Source organism: Nelumbo lutea, chromosome 2 (genome assembly GCF_056320005.1).
Source record: "Nelumbo lutea isolate HS-2025 chromosome 2, American lotus-T2T, whole genome shotgun sequence".
Lineage (NCBI taxonomy): Eukaryota > Viridiplantae > Streptophyta > Magnoliopsida > Proteales > Nelumbonaceae > Nelumbo > Nelumbo lutea.
In genome coordinates, this window is record NC_142685.1 from 85,978,423 (window position 1) to 85,996,331 (window position 17,909).

The following is a 17,909-nucleotide window of genomic DNA, read 5'->3' on the forward strand; positions in this document are numbered from 1 at the left end:
TTCCTCATTCCATAAATTAAAGGGGAGTCCCACTAGATAAAGCTGAAGAATTCCTTTAGGGATCAGATTCTGATTACAAGACGTATTCCAGCCAGCTGCCATAATCCTACCAATTGAAGACTCCATGCATTTCAGGAGTGGGGAGCTCGACTTCTTCGTCGGCTTCAAATAGCATGGCCCTCGAATCATCGAAAGGCTTAATATTCACAGAATCTTTTAAGTTGAATCTCTTCACAACTGCCTCCAGGATCCTCCCCTAATCTATAACTTTTTTGTCTGTTGTTAATAATTACTTTCTTTTCCCAAACTCCTTTCTCCCCATCTAATAGCACCTTTGAACTTTTAGTTTTTCTGCACACTAAGCTTATGGATCTCCTTATTTTTATTTTTCTTCCTTCAAATTCTCATTGCCGCTCTGCTTATTGCAGACCTCTGAACCATTGCAATGTTTTGGAGTTTGTCTTCCTTCCACTTTCAGCAAAAACTCCTGTAATAAATCTGCAAACGATCTCCACCTGTTCTCTTTCTACCCTCTGGTACACATAGCATATGTTTTCTGTTATCACCAAATATTTCCATGATCACAACAAACTAACCTTTCATATTTCTCCTTATCTCAACTTCAAACCTTTTCCCATCTGCTCCCACTGCACTCTTCCAACCTTGTCTTTTAATGGGGAATGTTGTCCCATCCATGAATCCCTTCAGCCATCCAATCACCTCAGTTCACATTTCTCCTTATCTCAACTTCAAACCTTTTCCCATCTGCTCCCACTGCACTCTTCCAACCTTGTCTTTTAATGGGGAATGTTGTCCCATCCATGAATCCCTTCAGCCATCCAATCACCTCAGTTACACGAATGGTGCCTCTTTTTTCTTCTCTAATCTTTAATGTCCACTTACTTTGTTTCTGCCTTCTTCAAACCAAAACCTCTTAGCTTCAATATCCACTTCCCTTCTCCACTTCGTTGTTGATGAAAAATCTTCTTCGTACACCATTCTCTTACTCACCCACTGTAGATATCACCAATCCACATGATCATAAGCCTTCAATATCCACTAATAAATTTCTTTCTTCACAAAGTAATAAATCACCATTGAACAATATTATCAAAAACATGAGCAATTAACAATATAATTGATTTGACAATACTTATTAAAAATTTGAATGAAAGATTATACATTAACTCACCAAGCAATTTGAATTCCAATTTTTCCAAGCGTTCGCATGGCCATTGACACCTGAAATTAAGGACAAAGGATCAGAATCATATAATGTGCACCTAGAAACAGTATCCATGATATATGAATTGATACATGTCTCCAGTGGATGCACAACATGGGCAACACTAAGAAATTGAATTTAACAAATTTAGACCATACTTAACTTCTTTGATAGTAGGTCAATGGACCCTAATCTTTTCCCTCTAACTCTCAGCTTGCCAACCAAACCTAGCACCAACCCATTTATTGCTGGTTTGGTGAAGAAAAATTAAACTGGAAAAGGTTTTCACAACAATCCAAGGTGACCTTCTCTACTGATGATGTATATTTTTATGAGCTCATATTTGATGTTATGGATATTGATGTTAGCCACATTATTCTTGGTAGACCTTGGCAATTTCATTATGATGTAACTAACAATGGTAGGAAACAATCCTTACATTTTCTATAAAAAGGACTACGAGATTGTTCTTGCACCAATGGAAATAAAGAAATAACCCAAAGCTTTTCAGGTAGAAATGTGAACTCCTAAACAAGCATTGGATATTGATGTTGATGTAACTCATAATGGTAGGAAACAATCTTTACAGTTTCTACAAAAACGACTACGAGATTGTTCTTGCACAATTGCACCAATGGGAATAAAGAAATGACCCAAAGATTTTCAGGTGGAAGGGTGGACTCTTAAACAAACATTGGGCTTCATTTCCCTTCCAAAGAGACTCCTTATTTATAAATAATGTCGAAAGAGACTGTCAGATCTTGTTTTTGGTCTACTTCAGAAATGTCAGTAAAAGCTTTGTTGATCTGATCATCACCCTTTCTCTCTTTACATACCCTCCTTTCTCTTTTAATAAAATTTTTCCCTCCATTTTTCTATCATCAAAAATTTTTCTCTCCATTTGCTAAGAGACTACAAATGCAAACCAAGAATCTCAACATAAAATGATCATGAAACAGTAATACAATAAGTCATGAAGGGAAGGATTCTTTTTTTTTTTTTTGAAGATAAAAAATAAACTTCATTAATGAAAAAAGGAAAGTGAGTTAGAGAGGATACAACAGGGTGATAAGAAATCACTCAGCAAAACAAGCCCACCCAAAAACAAAAAAAAAAAAAAGAAAAAAAAAACTAAAACAGAAAACCAGCCCTACAAAGTCTAGTACACCCTCAGAAATCCAAACCCAGATACAACTGCAAAAACCCCAAACAAATATCATGTATACCCCTCCCACCAATCACTGGAATAGATAAGCGGGAAACTGCAGGTCCGACACCCTTCCAACCCCTGCCAAAAAAAAAACAGAAGAAAACACCTCGATCCCCACCATCCATTTCCAATGAAAAACACAACTCAAGCTTTATCCATTTTCTCTGTGTATTCATTGTCTGAAGCATAGCTCTCAATGCTCGTCTGAGAAACTTTCTTTGTCTTCTGCCCCTTCTTCTTTAGTCCCGTCCCAAACATCCCAACATTAACCTGGCAAAAGTTTTTGAGACTTGCATCGTTTGATTGGTTTTCCATCTTCTAAATCTTCTCAGTGCAATAGAGGCTTAGAGTTCACTGATCATAAAGTCTAGTTGAATGAAATGTTTATTTTGGAAGCTAGATCTAGCCCATGATCCATCAACTTCGTTTCTAAACCATCCAACAAACCACCTGGGAGTGCCCTCCACCTCTACCTGCTCAATACACTCAGTGAAGCTGATATCACCACCCCCCATCTCCAGCCACCCAAAACCATTAGGCTCAAAGTTAGCTGATCTCAGAATCCAGGTGAATGGAATTTTTACCTGGAAGCTATCTACCTCTAGCAATAGACCATGATCCTCCACAACACCATTTCCAAACCACCTGCAAGGTGCTCTCCACTTCTACCTCCTCAATACCCAGTGAAGCCATCAACTTGAGGCCCTGGAGTAGGATCCCAATTTTTCCCTCATCAAGATCCTTCTGAAATCCCTTAGTTCTTAAGAACACTATATTTTCTGATTTTTCCTTCATTATAGAAGGCTGCTTAGATCCCCTAGACCAACACCTTTTTCCTTTTCTTCTTGATTTTAATCTATACCAAGAATTCCTCTTTTTAGCAATGAAACTATAATTCTCATCATCTTCTCACAAGGCATTCCAAAATCCAAATGTATAGTTTATAAACATATAAGAATAAACTTATGTACTCAACCAAAATGGTTAAAGAATGCACATATTAGTCACCTACAGGTCTTCTGATGTCAATTTAGTGTAAAACAAAATACTGTATGTTTTTAATCATTGTCTTAAGCAGTTAGAGAGCAAAAACAACTTACCAGAGAGACGCCACCAGAACCAAGTTCACACATGGTGTTTACATTTACTTCGGCAATGAGCAATCCAGTAACAACCTGCATTAACTTAGTTAGCTATATAATATTTGTCTTTTTTTTTACTTATTTGATACTTCAGAAAGAGGAAAATAAAAAGAAAAAAAAAAAAAAACCTCTCCAGTTATTAGAAGAATTAATAATGAGCACTTCACTTTTCTTAACTAAATAAAATACCATAATGAATGGTGGTTTCGCCACTTCACAGTTGCCCCACATGGGCCTTTTATTTTCATCCAATTCTTTTTGTGTAGTTGACGGGCCTTGGCCCATAGTTGTTTTAAGTTTTTATTAGTGTTCTTTAACAGCTGCCCTTCTAAGGGCATATTGGTCCTTGTGTATATACTTTTTGACAAAAATATAAATACAAGTTGAATGGATACTTTTGGCTCCCCCTTCGTTCTCTTCTATTCTTCTCTTTCCCTTCTCCTCTTCTTCCCAACTGCTGAAAATCTATTGTTGCATAGATCTTTCTCTGTTTTCCTGGGTTGCAGAATTCTACTTGGTATCAGAGCCAAGTTAGGAGTTCTTTGAGTGGATTCCATGCTATTATTTTTTATCATAAAGGATTTCATTAATTAGAAAATGATCGGGACTTGGGTTTCAGAAGAGGACCATATGATCATGAAATGAACATTGTCATTGACCTTCTTCAGAAATTGGAAGGGATGTGTTTGGAAGGGATAGGAGAATTTGGACGCCTTCACCCTCGGGTTCCTTTTCTCATGGTTCCTTTTTTCAGCCTTTATTCATCCAGTGATGGCCAAGTGCCTTCCTTTCCTTCAGAAGAGATTTGGTTTAAACCTATTCTTCTCAGGATGGGTGGTTTGTGCTGGGAAATGTATTTGGAAAGATTTAATACTTGTAAATTACTACAAAGAAAAAGACCCAATTGGTGCCTTTCCCCTCATTGGTGCTCCCTTTGCAAAGCTAATGATGAGAATTGCTATCACTTATTAATTTCCTGCCCTTTTTCTTCTTCAATTTGGGAATGGTTCTTGTCTTTGTTTGGGTGCAGGTGGAACCCTCCTCCTAGTGTACAAAGCCTATCCGCTTCCAATTTCCTAAGCTGATCAAAGAAGAGGGGAAGAATATTGTGGCAATGCACAAGGGCTGCAGTGTGTTGGACAATTTGGGAGAAGAGGAATCAAAGACTCTTCCATGGAAAAACAAGTAAAGAAGCTGTCATTGAAGCTATCACCATAAAGGCAGTCCATTGGGTAAAGTCATTGGAGATTTTTAGAGATATTTCTGGCATTGAGGTGTGAGAAAGTGGAGGGAGGTGGCTGATTCTGCTCCAGTTAAGGAGGTGGTTAGGCCTTTATGGTCCCCACCCTCTAGTGGTTCCATTAAACTTAACTTTGATGGTAGTAGTGAAGGTAATCCTAGCCCTTATTGTATAGGAGGAGTTTTTAGGAAAGAAGAAGGAAACATCATTGCACTATTCTCAGGCCCAATTGGTGAAGGAGATTCCTTAAAGCTATGTTTGGTTTGAAGGAAAAGGTAGGGAAAGGAAGGGAAAGATAGGGAAACCTTTACAAATTTCCCTTCCTTTCCCTACCTTTTCCTTCAAACCAACATAGCCTAAGAGCTGAAATTATGGCTGTTATGGAAGGGATTCAGAAGGCTAAGAGCTGAATATCAGGAAGCTGGTAATAGAAGGTGGCTCGAAGCTTGGAATTAGTTGGCTCCAAAAAAAGGAAGATGAGGGATGGTGGTGCTACATTCATGAGAAGAGGAAAGCTGCTAAACTGCTATAAGGGGTAGAGGTGTCTTGTAATTGGGTCAAAAGAGAAGCAAATTCTGCATCCGATACACTTGCTAAACAAGGGGTGGGAAGGAATGATTTATTTTGGGCTGTACACTTGCTAAAAAAACCTCTCTTATCTCCCCCAAACAAGAAATATTGCAGAAAAATTACAGTTGAGCCCAAAACAAGTTCTCCCCTATTCACCCCTTGCTTTGCTAACCCATCAGCAAAGGAGTTTGCACATCTCTTAACCCAAGCTACTTTAACTTCCATGTCTTTTGTCAGCCGCTTGAATTTTTTCTTCTCATTTCTGTACATCCACATGCCAGTTTTGTCTCCCTTCAGCCAATATACCACCAGCCACTTGAATTTTTTCTTCTCATGTCTTTTTTTCTCTATTTTTTTTGGGTTGTAAATAACTCATCAAAAAAGGTAATGCACAATTGAAAAAGAAAACAGAAAGGGATGGAGTAATCACTCATAAACAAACAGCTCTGTGAATAATACCATTCAACCTAACTATTACCATATAAATCCAGCATATGATGCATGTAATTGCAGAGGCCAGAAATCCTGCTTCTTGTGTCACTGCAGGGATTGCAAGGATACCTGCACCTACCTATAAAATTTAAAAGAATTTGGAAATGAGAATGTTAAAGCAAATAAAGCAGATTAATCAATAATATAGTCCTATTTTTAGATTAAGATAGGTGTTAGTTTTCATTATTAGCTAACTAGATATGTAATTTATGAATCAAAAGACATATCCAATGTCTTCCTAAAATGCAACGGTATTGAGGTAAGTGAATGTTTACTTGCATGAATGCATTTACATATAAAACTGCAATGTTTTGTAAACAAGGTTGGATCTGAAATTTTTTTTATCAACAAAAGGTTCTCCAAAACCCATGTTAAGGCTCATATACTAGCCAATTTATCAATTATTATTGGTCAATTGTTCAGTTGCAGATTAAAAAGATCTAATTTTATATCTCAAACCAGAAAACCCCAGGTCTGTTTACAGTTGAGCTTGTATCAGTGTATGTCAAATACGCGCTTTCACCTACCTAAGTTTATCCTATCAGCACCATATCAATGCTGGCAAAATGATTATGTGCAATATGAAATAGATGTATGAATGTGTCATGCAAGTACAACCATGAACTTAAAAGCATGAACTCTTACGGTTATAAGCATGTTAGCGAATACAAATAAGAGAATATATGCAAGCCATATGCTTGAATGAATACATTTACTGTATTAACTTTAAAAAAATATTTACCACCTAGAGAAGCATTAGTACGAAAGTATGTATACGCAATAGCGTTTCTATGTATAGAACGTCAGCAGTCATCTAAGCATATCTGTGAGCATTGACCTCTGTATGAAATCCGTTAACGAGGAAATCATACCGTGGTTCCTGCAACCAGAAAAATTCCACTAGAAAGGCTACCTGAAAAATAAAAACAAAAAACAACAGAAACTATTTAATGCCCAACTCACTCATCATTCTTAAGGACACCTAATTTCTCAAAAAATAAGAAAAAATAAAAACAGAAAAAAATGGTAAAAGAAACGCAGGAGACATTGCTGTTGATCAAAAACAAAAAATGCGGAGAAATTTGAATTATGGAGGCATTGAAGTTCAAATTCAATAGAAACTTGAAAACTGACCCGGCTCCCTCTTCAATGTTGCTTGATTCAAGTTAGAAAACAGCCTCTCAAATTTTTCGGTGGGTTGCCTCTGCGAGAAACACGTTAGGGTTCGAAAAGGAGAAATTGGTCGAGAAGGCGATGTGAACTGGAACGATCTGAAGATTTTATCCTGAGAAAGTGTAATTGGAAGTGGTTGGCGTCTTCTTGATTGAATTGAGAGGAGAGGAATTTGAAGAGAGGACGAGCAAAGCGCCATTATTGCTGCTCGTCTTTCTCTCTGCTCTATGGGGAGGGAAATTGAGTTTTCAAATAGATGACGAGGCAGTGAGCCAGTGATACACTTCTCTCCGAGACGATAACAAATCCTCTCAGTGGTGAGAAATCAGGAACTCTGCATAATGACAGAAATACCCGTTCAGTATGGAAAAGTAACGGCTCTCTTTTGGGAAAGTAGATGTTGTTTGGCATTTTATGACAGAAATACCCGTGCGAAGACCCTGACCACACCCATTGCACAGCCTTTTACAACCGTGCATTGCGAATATTTCGGTATTTATATGGCATTTTATGAGTTAACTTTGGCCTATGCTGTTAAAGCTAAGGCCTCTATGTTGAGAACATTTTTGGGAATTCAAGGTATGGCTCCCTCTCCCAAGTCCTCCATGAATAAACCTCCATAACATGAAACCAGCCATCAAAACCTTCCACCATCGAACCCTTCTCAAGATCTCTCCCTCTCACAATGCCTCCTACTTCCTATCCCCCATCTCCATCTCCTTTAACCTCCATCAAAAACACCACCGAATACCATCTTCTTACTTCTCCATTTCCATCAAAAAATGAAGAAAAAGAAAACATCAACAGGGATTTTCGGCCAAGAAGAAAGAAAGAAGAAAGGATAAGAGAATAAGAGAGAGAAGAATAAGAAAACAAAAGAAAGAAAGAAAAGAAGATGGAGGGCCTTCACCCTTTTCAGCCTAGGTATGATCTGAACCAATTGATCTCTCTCTCTCTAGCTCTCATTCTCCTACCTTCCATCCTTTTCCTCTCACAACAAAACCTAGCTTCATTCTCTTCCTTTCCATCACCACCGAACCCTCAAGAACTCTCCTCCCCTTTGGATTGAGCCATTGATCTCTCTCTCAAACCTTTACCCCCACATAACCCAACCGAACTCACCCTCTTCTTCTTCCTTCCACTGAACCACCTCAACCAATGAACCCCCACTACCTTCATCCTTCTCATTTAGTCCAAGCAACCCCAAACAAAACAAAAAGGAGAGAGAGCTTGTGTGGAAAACTTAGTACATTTCCACTAAGGTAGAAACACAAAAAAAAAAAGAAAAGAAAAGAAAAGCAAGAAGGAAGAAGGAAGACATCCAGTCCAAGGATCTTGGGAGCAAAACAATCCCAAGAAGAAAACTAGAAAGGGGATTCCTCTACAATATTTGTGCAAATCTGGAGGAAAAAATCCAGTCCATTGCATCCCCCCACTATCCATTTGATCAAAGGCCACAAAAAAGTTGATCTTCTCACTTCACTCATTTTTTTTTCTTTTCATTTTTGTTTTTAATTCTTAATATTATTTTTTTCCTTATGCATCCTATTGATTTTGTAGTTAGTTTTATTTTTTTCAAAACTTCATTGTCTGCTTATATGATAATTTCATGCATTATCTTTAGTTGACCATATGGTGGTTAGATGTATGAACCATTAGAGCATTTTGTTAATCAATTTAAATGAATATCCCATGTATTATAGTGTTTATTTTAGCTTAGTTTGAATTTATTTCAGTGCTGAAATTTGTTCATTTCCATAGCTTTTTAATTTGATTTTGTCTAAGTTAAGTGAAACATGCCGATTTGAGCTACTTGTTTGTTTATTCTTATACTAATATTCTAGGTAGTCCCTTATTTCAGATTTGTCTATTTTATTTATTGAATGTTGTTATGCAATTTTCTTGAAGTTTAGTTCTCTTGTGACTAGATGTAGGAAAAATTAGGATAGTTTGTTGATAGCTTTCAATGATTATCTGATACGCTCAAGTTGTCTAACAAGAGGGAGAAGGATCTAGAATAAGGAGAAGAGAGAGAGAGAGAGTTTGTTTGTAGAAAAGCCAATCCAATTCCATTCATTCAGGCTATATTTATAGCCTTATGGTGTTACAAACTGGGAGTAGAAATAGGAACTACTGCCCCTTAATCTTAGGAGCTTATCAACAAAAAAAACAGAATGCACTTATCTAGGAACAGAATTGAAGACTTATCTAATGCACTTATCAAGGAAACAGAATGCACTTATCTAGGAACAGAATTGAAGACTTATCTATTCTAACAGAATTAAAACTGAATGGATAAGGCTTATCCCAACTAAGAGCTAACATGACCGGGTCTTCTACTGCTATCCACTTTGACCGGGTCTTCGGCTGCTGCATGCATGCACGTATCATTCTCCTCCCCCCCTGAAGGACCCTTGTCCGCAAGGAAGTCGGGATAAGATTTTCTGAAGCGCCATTCATTCTCCCTGGTTGCATCCTCAGCTGGCGCCCCAATCCATTTGACCAAGACTTCGGATTTTGGGCGGTATTTGCCCTTGTGAATAATACGACGATCCAGGATTGCTTCCGGTTGGGGTAGGATGGTCGAAGTATCCAAGATTGGAGGAAGTTGAGTGGAAGTAGGGGTGATGGGTCCCAAGTGCTTCCGCAGCAAACTGACATGAAACACATTGTGGATTTGAGAGCCGAGGGGCAAGGCTAAGCGGTAGGCTACTGGACCAATCTTCTCAATGATTGGGTACGGCCCAAAATAACGTGGGGCGAGCTTCATGGAACGCCGAAACGCCACCGAGGTCTGCCGGTAAGGCTGTAGCTTCACATACACGAAGTCACCTGCTACGAACGAGACTTCTCGTCGGTACTGGTCCGCTTGACATTTCATCCGGTTCCGGGCTACCTGGAGGTTATGTTGTAGCTCGCGTAGGATGATGTCCCGGTCACGCAAATATTCGTCAACTGCCCCTACTCGAGCTGTACTCGGTACATAGGTCAGGAGACTAGGGGGTGGGATTCTGTAGACTGCTTCGAAGGGTGTCATTTTGGTGGAAGAGTGAGTGGAGGTGTTGTAGTTGTATTCTGCCCAAGGAACCCACTCTACCCATTTTCGCGGCTGGTCACCTGCAAAGCACCGTAGATATTGCTCCAACGTCCGGTTAACAACTTCGGTTTGCCCATTGGTTTAGGGGTGGTAACTGGAGCTCATACACAATTTCGTCCCATGCATTTGAAAAAGTGTCTGCCAGAATGAGCTGATGAATACCTTGTCACGGTCGCTAACAATGGATGTTGGTACTCCGTGTAGGCGGACAACGTTGGCAACAAATGCCTTCGCGACTGTGGTGGCAGTGAATGGGTGTTTTAAGGGAATGAAGTGGGCATATTTTGTCAACCGATCCACAATTACCATGATAACCGTGTACCCATTGGAGGAAGGCAATCCTTCGATGAAGTCCATGGAGATGTCTGTCCACATTTGAGTAGGAATTGGTAATGGCTGAAGCAATCCCGTTGGTCTCATGCAATCTGTTTTGAAGCGCTGACATACGTCACATTGTTGCAAGAACTCCTTCACCATCCGACGCATGTGGGGCCAAAGGAAGCTGTGCTTGATGCGAGAGAGGGTCTTATGAAACCCAAAGTGTCCCCCTACAGGGGATGAGTGGCAGTCCGCCACCACCTTTGAAATCAAGGTGGAGGCGGGGCTCAAATAAATCTTGTCCCCCTTGAACCATACCCCATCCCGTTGAAGCAACTTGTGGGAGGGTCGCTTTTTCATCAATTCCCCATAAAAGGTGTCTTGTTTGACCTCTTCTTGTAGCGTCGGCCACCAGTCTGCGTGTGGTATAGAGATGGAAAGAAACTGAAATTCAGCCATACGTGACAAGGAATCCGCACCTTGGTTCTCAGCCCCTTTTTTATACTCGATCTCATAGTCGTAGCCCAGTATCTTTGGCAGCCACCGCGTTTGTGCCGATGTGGTTATCCTCTGCTTGAGTAAATATTTAAGACTTTTTTGGTCGGTGCGGACTGTGAATGGTTTCCCAAGCAGATATGGGCGCCATTTCTTAACGGCTTTGACAATAGCTAACATCTCCTTCTCATAGGTGGATAATGCCAAGGCTGAACCTTTCAATGCTTCATTGAAGTAGGCCACCGGTCGGTTTTGCTGGATAAGGATGGCGCCAATCCCGGTTCCACTCACATCACATTCAATCACAAACCGTTGGGAGAAATCTGGTAGACGTAGGATTGGCGGTGAAGTGAGTGCCTTCTTCAATTGCTGAAAGGCCAGCTCTGCTGCCTCGTTCCATTGAAATCCCCCTTTGGTCAACAGTTGGGTTAAGGGAGCTGCAATGCTTCCGAAGTCGCGGATGAACTTCCGGTAATATCCTGCTAACCCGAGGAAGCCACGGACCCCCTTTGCTGATGTCGGTGTAGGCCATGCGAGAATAGCTTGTATTTTGGCTGGATCAACGGACACGCCTTGTTCTGAAATCACATGACCCAAGTACTCGACCTGCGAAACCCCAAATTGACATTTTGACATTTTTGCAAATAATTTGTTAGAGGATAATACAGTTAGAACAACTCTCAAATGAGATAGGTGGTCTTCCCATGATTTAGAATAAACCAGAATGTCGTCGAAGAAGACCAAAATAAATTTCCGGAGGTATGGGCGGAAGAGGTCGTTCATGAGGCTTTGAAAAGTTGCAGGTGCATTCGTCAAGCCGAACGGCATCACTAAGAACTCGTAATGCCCTTCATGTGTTCGGAAAGCCGTTTTAGGAACGCCTTCTTCTTGCACTCGAATCTGATGGTATCCCAACCGTAGATCTAGTTTGGAATAAAATTTGGTGCCGTAGAGCTCATCTAATAATTCATCAATCACGGGAATGGGATACTTGTTTTTAATAGTGATTTCGTTCAGTGCTCGGTAATCCACGCAAAACCGCCAAGCTCCATCAGCCTTCTTCACTAGCAAAACCGGCGATGAGAATGGGCTATTGCTTGGTCTTGTCAGCCCTGTCTGCAAAAGCTCCTTCACCATCTTCTCTATTTCGGTCTTCTGGTAATACGGGTATCGGTATGGCCTCACACTCACCGGTCCTTTGTCGGGAAGCAGTGCAATCCGGTGGTCATGTGGTCGTTTAGGAGACAGGCTTGTGGGCGGCTCAAACACATGGGAAAATTCAGTGAGAATGTGGTCCATCTCGGGTGGAAGAAAACCTGGTTGGACGCTGCTATGTGAAGGAACTATTTGAAAAAAAAATCCCGTACCTTGTAACCCATTGCATTCTTTGTTGGTTAACGCTTCGATGCTGGCTCGTCCCAATCCTTGGAAGGTGCAAGAGAGTCCCTCCTTTTTGAACGTCAAGGTTAGTTGTTTGTAATCCATCTCGACGGGTCCAAGCGTCTCTAGCCACTGTACTCCCAACACCAACTGGCATGCTGCGACGGGAAGAACATAATAGTCAACGGTAACGGGGTGTCCTTGAATGGCGAGGGTGAGAGATCGGCACTGCCCCATGCACTCGATCTTTTCACGATTGGCCACCATAACTTGAAATTTCTTGTCTCGGTTCACTGGCAACCCAAGCTTGGAGACGATGGCTTGATCAATGAAGTTGTGGGTGCTGCCGCCGTCAATTAATACGGTCACGTTCTTGTTTTTCAGTTTCCCAAAAACACGTATGGTTTGCGGCTGCTCAGCTCCTGCAATAGCGTGGAAGGAGATTTCAGGGATGGCTTCTTGGTTTTCCTCCTCTGATTCGACAGTCTCCGCGTCCGCCGGTTCCAGATCCTCAATCATGAACAGTTGTGGACGTGCACAACGGTGGCCGGAGGTGAACTTCTCATCACAGTAGTAACACAGCCCCTTCTCACGACGTTCTCGCGCCTCCTGGTTGGTGAGTCGCCGGAATGTTGGGGAAGGAGCACTGAAAACCTGGTTCGCGCGCGAGCTTGGTGGAGGCCCAAGTACACCGGCCATGGGGTTGGGCGACACCTTCTGGGTTGTCATGGCTGATGGGGATCGAATCGGTTGGCTAGCTCTCCGCTGTAAGTGATTTCGTTCCTCAATTAACCGGGCCACTCCAATCGCCTCTATCAAAGTTCGAGGCTACTTGATCTTCACATCTAAACGAACGTCATCACGAAGTCCTGCAATGAAACAGCCAATGAGAAAGCTCTCGGGCAGGCCGTCAACTTGGTGAGAGAGCCTCTCGAAGGCTTCTTGATAAGCCGTCACAGTGGTGGTTTGCTTTAGGCGGGTTAATGCCTCTGATGGGTCCTCGTAGTCGGTGGGGCCGAACCGTTGTAACACCGCTTTGGAGAGTTCTTCCCATGTGAGCGGTCCGCGATGCTTGGTCAACCACCTGTGCCACTGTAAGGCGATGCCTTCCAAATGGAAGGAAGCTAGCTGCACCTGTTGGTCCGGAATAATATTTTGAAATTCAAAATACTGCTCCGCCTTGTAAATCCAACCGCTCGGATCATCCCCATTAAATTTTGGGAATGACAGCTTGACGTGTTGATGAGGGTGGTCATGGGTGGAGCTTGAGTGGGAAGTATGGGGGTGTGAGGATTCTTCATGGGCGAAGGGGTTGGTCTCGGGAGTGGTATTGGGAGTGGTTCGTGAGGCTCGAAGGGCTTGGAGTTCAGTTAACACTGCTTGTAAGACAGTGTTCATTTGGTCGAAGCTCGACTCATGTCGTGCTAAGGTTTCATTGACCTCATTGCGGAACTCCGCGTTAGTCTTTCCACGGGTATCCATTGTCGAACCGGCTCTGATACCAATGATACGCTCAAGTTATCTAACAAGAGGGAGAAGGATCTAGAATAAGGAGAAGAGAGAGAGAGAGAGTTTGTTTGTAGAAAAGCCAATCCAACTCCATTCATTCAGGCTATATTTATAGCCTTATGGTGCTACAAACTAGGAGTAGAAATAGGAACTACTGCCCCTTAATCTTAGGAGCTTATCAACAAAAAAAACAGAATGCACTTATCTAGGAAACAGAATGCACTTATCTAGGAACAGAATTGAAGACTTATCTATTCTAACAGAATTAAAACTGAATGGATAAGGCTTATCCCAACTAAGAGCTAACATGACCGTGTCTTCTGCTGCTATCCACTTTGACCGGGTCTTCGGCTGCTGCATGCATGCACGTATCATTATCCCATGCTCTTTTAGTGTTTATTGGGCATGTTTTGAACCAAAAAACAGTGCTGAAATCAACTTATATTAATTGGGGTCCAATTCGGTTGTGATTAGTTAAGTGGACATGCATTTTAGATTTTTTTTTTTTTGAATGAAAGAATGTATATTTATTGGTGTTATTAATTCTGTTCTCATCCTAATTCGAATTTTTTTTTTTTTTGGCTATCATGATTGTTTACTTTTTGGGTTGAGAACTGCTTTAGAGAGGTTGCACATGGGGGATTGAACCCCTTGTGATTTGGCCTCTTTCATCTTCTTAGTAGGAGTGTAAGGAAATTTGGATAAAGAGGGAGGGTGCCGTGTAGTTGAATCACTTGGGAAACAACCCCACAGTGACCATCCTCTTTGGTAGGCAAACTCACTAGCATTCTTGTTGGCTTAATCCATTCTAGGTTTTTTTTTTTTTTTTACTTAATTAAGGGAATGATACTACATGTTGAATATAGGAGAGGGATGCCTAACACCTTCCCTCTCTCCCCTAAAAAGTACCTAGAATAACCTTACTTTGGGCACATGAGAGTCTTGTTCTGTTTTTTGAACTTGGGAGGCACGTCACTCCCATGTTCCTTGCATTAATGGGTGGTGGCTCTATACCATTTCAGCCATGGAGTGAACCCCAAACTCAATTGGGATGTTCACAGTGAACGAGTATAGATCGAATCATATCTAATCATGTTCAATTCATTCTTTTAGATACACTATTTAATTGTGTGTAGCTAGAGGGGTTAACTATGAAAGTATTTTGCTTTCCCTAAGGTAATTCTTGAATTCATCAAAGGGATACTCACCTCCTCAATCTGACCAAGGACTTTGATCTCCTTATCCAATTGCTTCTTAACGTCTTGTTTGAATTACTTGTGTAGGTATGGCACTATAAAGATGACCCAAGTTCTGGAGATAGTGACTAGGATGCTGGAAATACTAACGGCATCAGAGATGATACTAGTTTGTTTAAGTGAAAATGAAAATTTTAGGTAATAAAGGGCAAGATGATGCTAGGGTTAGAAAGCTTAGGGAATGACTTAAGTCTGGACAAAGCAAATGGAACCAAATGGTGGAAAGATGAATGATAGAATGGTCAGAATGATAGAAGTTCCTTTTCACGTCATGAGCCCTACTATTTATAGACAAGAATAGGGCTCACCTCATGCATAGGCAAGAATTTTAGAGCATCCCCTAAACGGTTAATGACTTAAGAATTCTAGAATATTCTCCAGGTGGTTAAGGGCTTAAGTCCTTAGGTTTCTCTGATGATGATACATATTCGGCTACAATGTAGAGAACATATTCACTTTGTTTTCCATGCCCACGAGCTCCTACTTTGTGTCATCTCAGGGGAAACAATATCGACCATATGATAAACTTTTTAGTTATTTTCTCCCTAAACTATAATTTATTTTATTCGTTTTTGTTTTGCATTTTACGAAAGGTATCTACAATTCAAGGTTTAGCGGTAAAGAGCATCTGTGGCTGCCCTCTACAAGAAGAGTCTATGGCCCTCCTTAGGTGAGTACTACTAACTAAATAACCATAAAAACTAGTCTTGTTACTATTGACAGCCCATGGTGACGCTTTAGTATTATATAAGTTCATCCCCTTACACTTGAACTCAAACGATTTAGGTTTGTGTCACATCGAGCATATGTACCCATACCATAAGAATCATTAGTAAAGGTAAACTTATCCAGCACGTACCTTACGTTCATAGGACCATATACATTTATCCGTATCAAATCTAATGCACCTATGGATCTATGAGCTTCTCTAGTAAATGGCCTTTTAGTCATTTTTCCTTGTAGGCATGGTTCATAGTCTATAAAATTCTCATAAGTTTAGAAAATCTAAATGATCATCCTTAATTAGTCTTCTGATCCTTTCTTTATTAATATGGCCAAATCTGAAGTGCCACAAATAGGTAGGGTTAACAGTTTCACGAGTTCTTTTCATTGAAACAGTGACTATTGTTTGTTCAATAACATTAGTTTCTAGGGAATGATGTAGTATGTAGAGGTATTCTCTATTTCTCCACTAACTATGACTTTACAATTCAATTTAATAGTAATCATATTACCGACAAGAAAAGAATATCCATCACTAATAAGTTTAGAGACAAATAAAATCTCTTCTTAACTACCAAATGTAAAGACAAGCTTTCAAAACTAACATTTCTTGCCCAAAAGCTAACTTTACTACTGTAATAGATATAGTCGCAATAGTTGTTGACATTCCCAGATGGCTTTTAATCTTTACTCAATGGGCAATAAGACCTAGGACTTTAGATCTAGAATTTGGCTTGAACAAGTATGCTAGGGTTTTAAACTAGATGGTTTGATTTGAGATGCTAGTAAGAGTGTAAGATGGAGCTTGATCAAGGTAATCAGATAAAGATTGTGCAAGTTTGGTGATTGGGTTTCTAGAGTTTTTAGTCCTTTCAAGAAAAACATTAAGGTGTGATCAGGTGCTTAGGGCATGGATTGGGGGATTTGAGAAAAAATTGAGCAAAAATTGAGTGGTGACAATCCTATGGGTACCCATGAACTAACCATTTTCCCCTATTAACACACATGATAGATGGATGGGTTAAGTTGGTCGGCTTAGAAATTGTCACCCCTAACACTAAGGTGGCGTTTGATAAATCTGAAATGCTTTAGCTTGTTTGTGTTGGACCAAATTTTTAACATATGAAATGAACTGTTTTTACTATTTTACCCCTAGAGTAGACTATTTGGTAAATTTGAGCTCAATTTGTACTATTTCATATAAAATAATTTATCAAATTCAAAAATAATATTGAAATCATACAAAAAATTAATAAAATATATAATAATTACGAAAAATAATTAATAATTAATAAATAACATAATTAAATCAATAAAAAATAATTACTCACTATTAAAAAATAATAAAATAATAAAAATTAATAGTTATAATAATATTGAACTAACACGAACAAAGAACAATTAAATGCATAATAATTATGAAAAATAATTAATAAATAATAAATAACGTAATTAAATTAATAAAAATGATTATTCACTATTAAAAAATAATAAAATGATTAAAGTTTAATAAAAATTAATAGTTATAATAACATTGAACTAACGCGAATAAAAATTAATTAAATACATAATAATTACAAAAAAAAATTTAATAATTAATAAATAACATATTTCAAATAATAAAAAATAATTACTCATTATTAAAAAATAATAAAATGATTAATATTTAATAAAAATTAATAGTTATAATAATATTGAACTAATGCAAATAACAAAAAATTAAATACATAATAATTACGAAAAATAATTAATAAGTAATAAATAATGTTATTAAAATAATAAAAAATAATTACTGACTATTAAAAAATAATAAAATGATTAAAATTTAATAAAAATTAATAGTTATAATAATATTGAACTAATGTGAATAAAAAAATAATTAAATATATAATATTTACGAAAAATAATAATTAATTAATAAATAACGTAATTAAAATGATAAAAATAATTACTTACTATTAAAAATAATAAAATGATTAAAATTTTAAAAAAAAATCAATGGTTACTAATTAATAATTAATAATATTGATTAAAAATATCTTCAACAACAAATACAAATTAAAGTTTAATAAAAATTAA

The 17,909-nt window shown here is 38.9% G+C and overlaps 1 protein-coding gene and 1 long non-coding RNA gene across 3 annotated transcripts in view; one reads left to right on the forward strand and one right to left on the reverse strand.

Annotated features, from left to right (window-relative positions):
• LOC148871703 (Tryptophan/tyrosine permease) overlaps positions 1 to 7,439 on the reverse strand; it is a 114,147-nt gene extending 106,708 nt beyond the window's left edge. The window contains exons 1-5 of one of the 2 annotated variants that reach the window (XM_088968121.1): positions 7,014 to 7,439; positions 6,752 to 6,792; positions 5,866 to 5,958; positions 3,536 to 3,610; positions 1,193 to 1,242 (exon numbers count right to left, since the gene is read on the reverse strand). In XM_088968121.1, the coding sequence (XP_088824247.1) occupies positions 1,193 to 1,242; positions 3,536 to 3,610; positions 5,866 to 5,958; positions 6,752 to 6,792; positions 7,014 to 7,251 (497 nt within the window). In that variant the 5' untranslated portion in view covers positions 7,252 to 7,439. The remainder of the gene's footprint in view (positions 1 to 1,192; positions 1,243 to 3,535; positions 3,611 to 5,865; positions 5,959 to 6,751; positions 6,793 to 7,013) is intronic. The other variant, XM_088968120.1, reaches the window with a different exon arrangement.
• Positions 7,440 to 7,580: 141 nt separating this feature from the next.
• Positions 7,581 to 17,909, forward strand: part of LOC148871706 (uncharacterized) — a 28,362-nt gene continuing 18,033 nt past the window's right edge. Inside the window, exon 1 of the long non-coding RNA XR_016106792.1 lies at positions 7,581 to 8,516. This is a non-coding gene — a long non-coding RNA (uncharacterized LOC148871706). The remainder of the gene's footprint in view (positions 8,517 to 17,909) is intronic.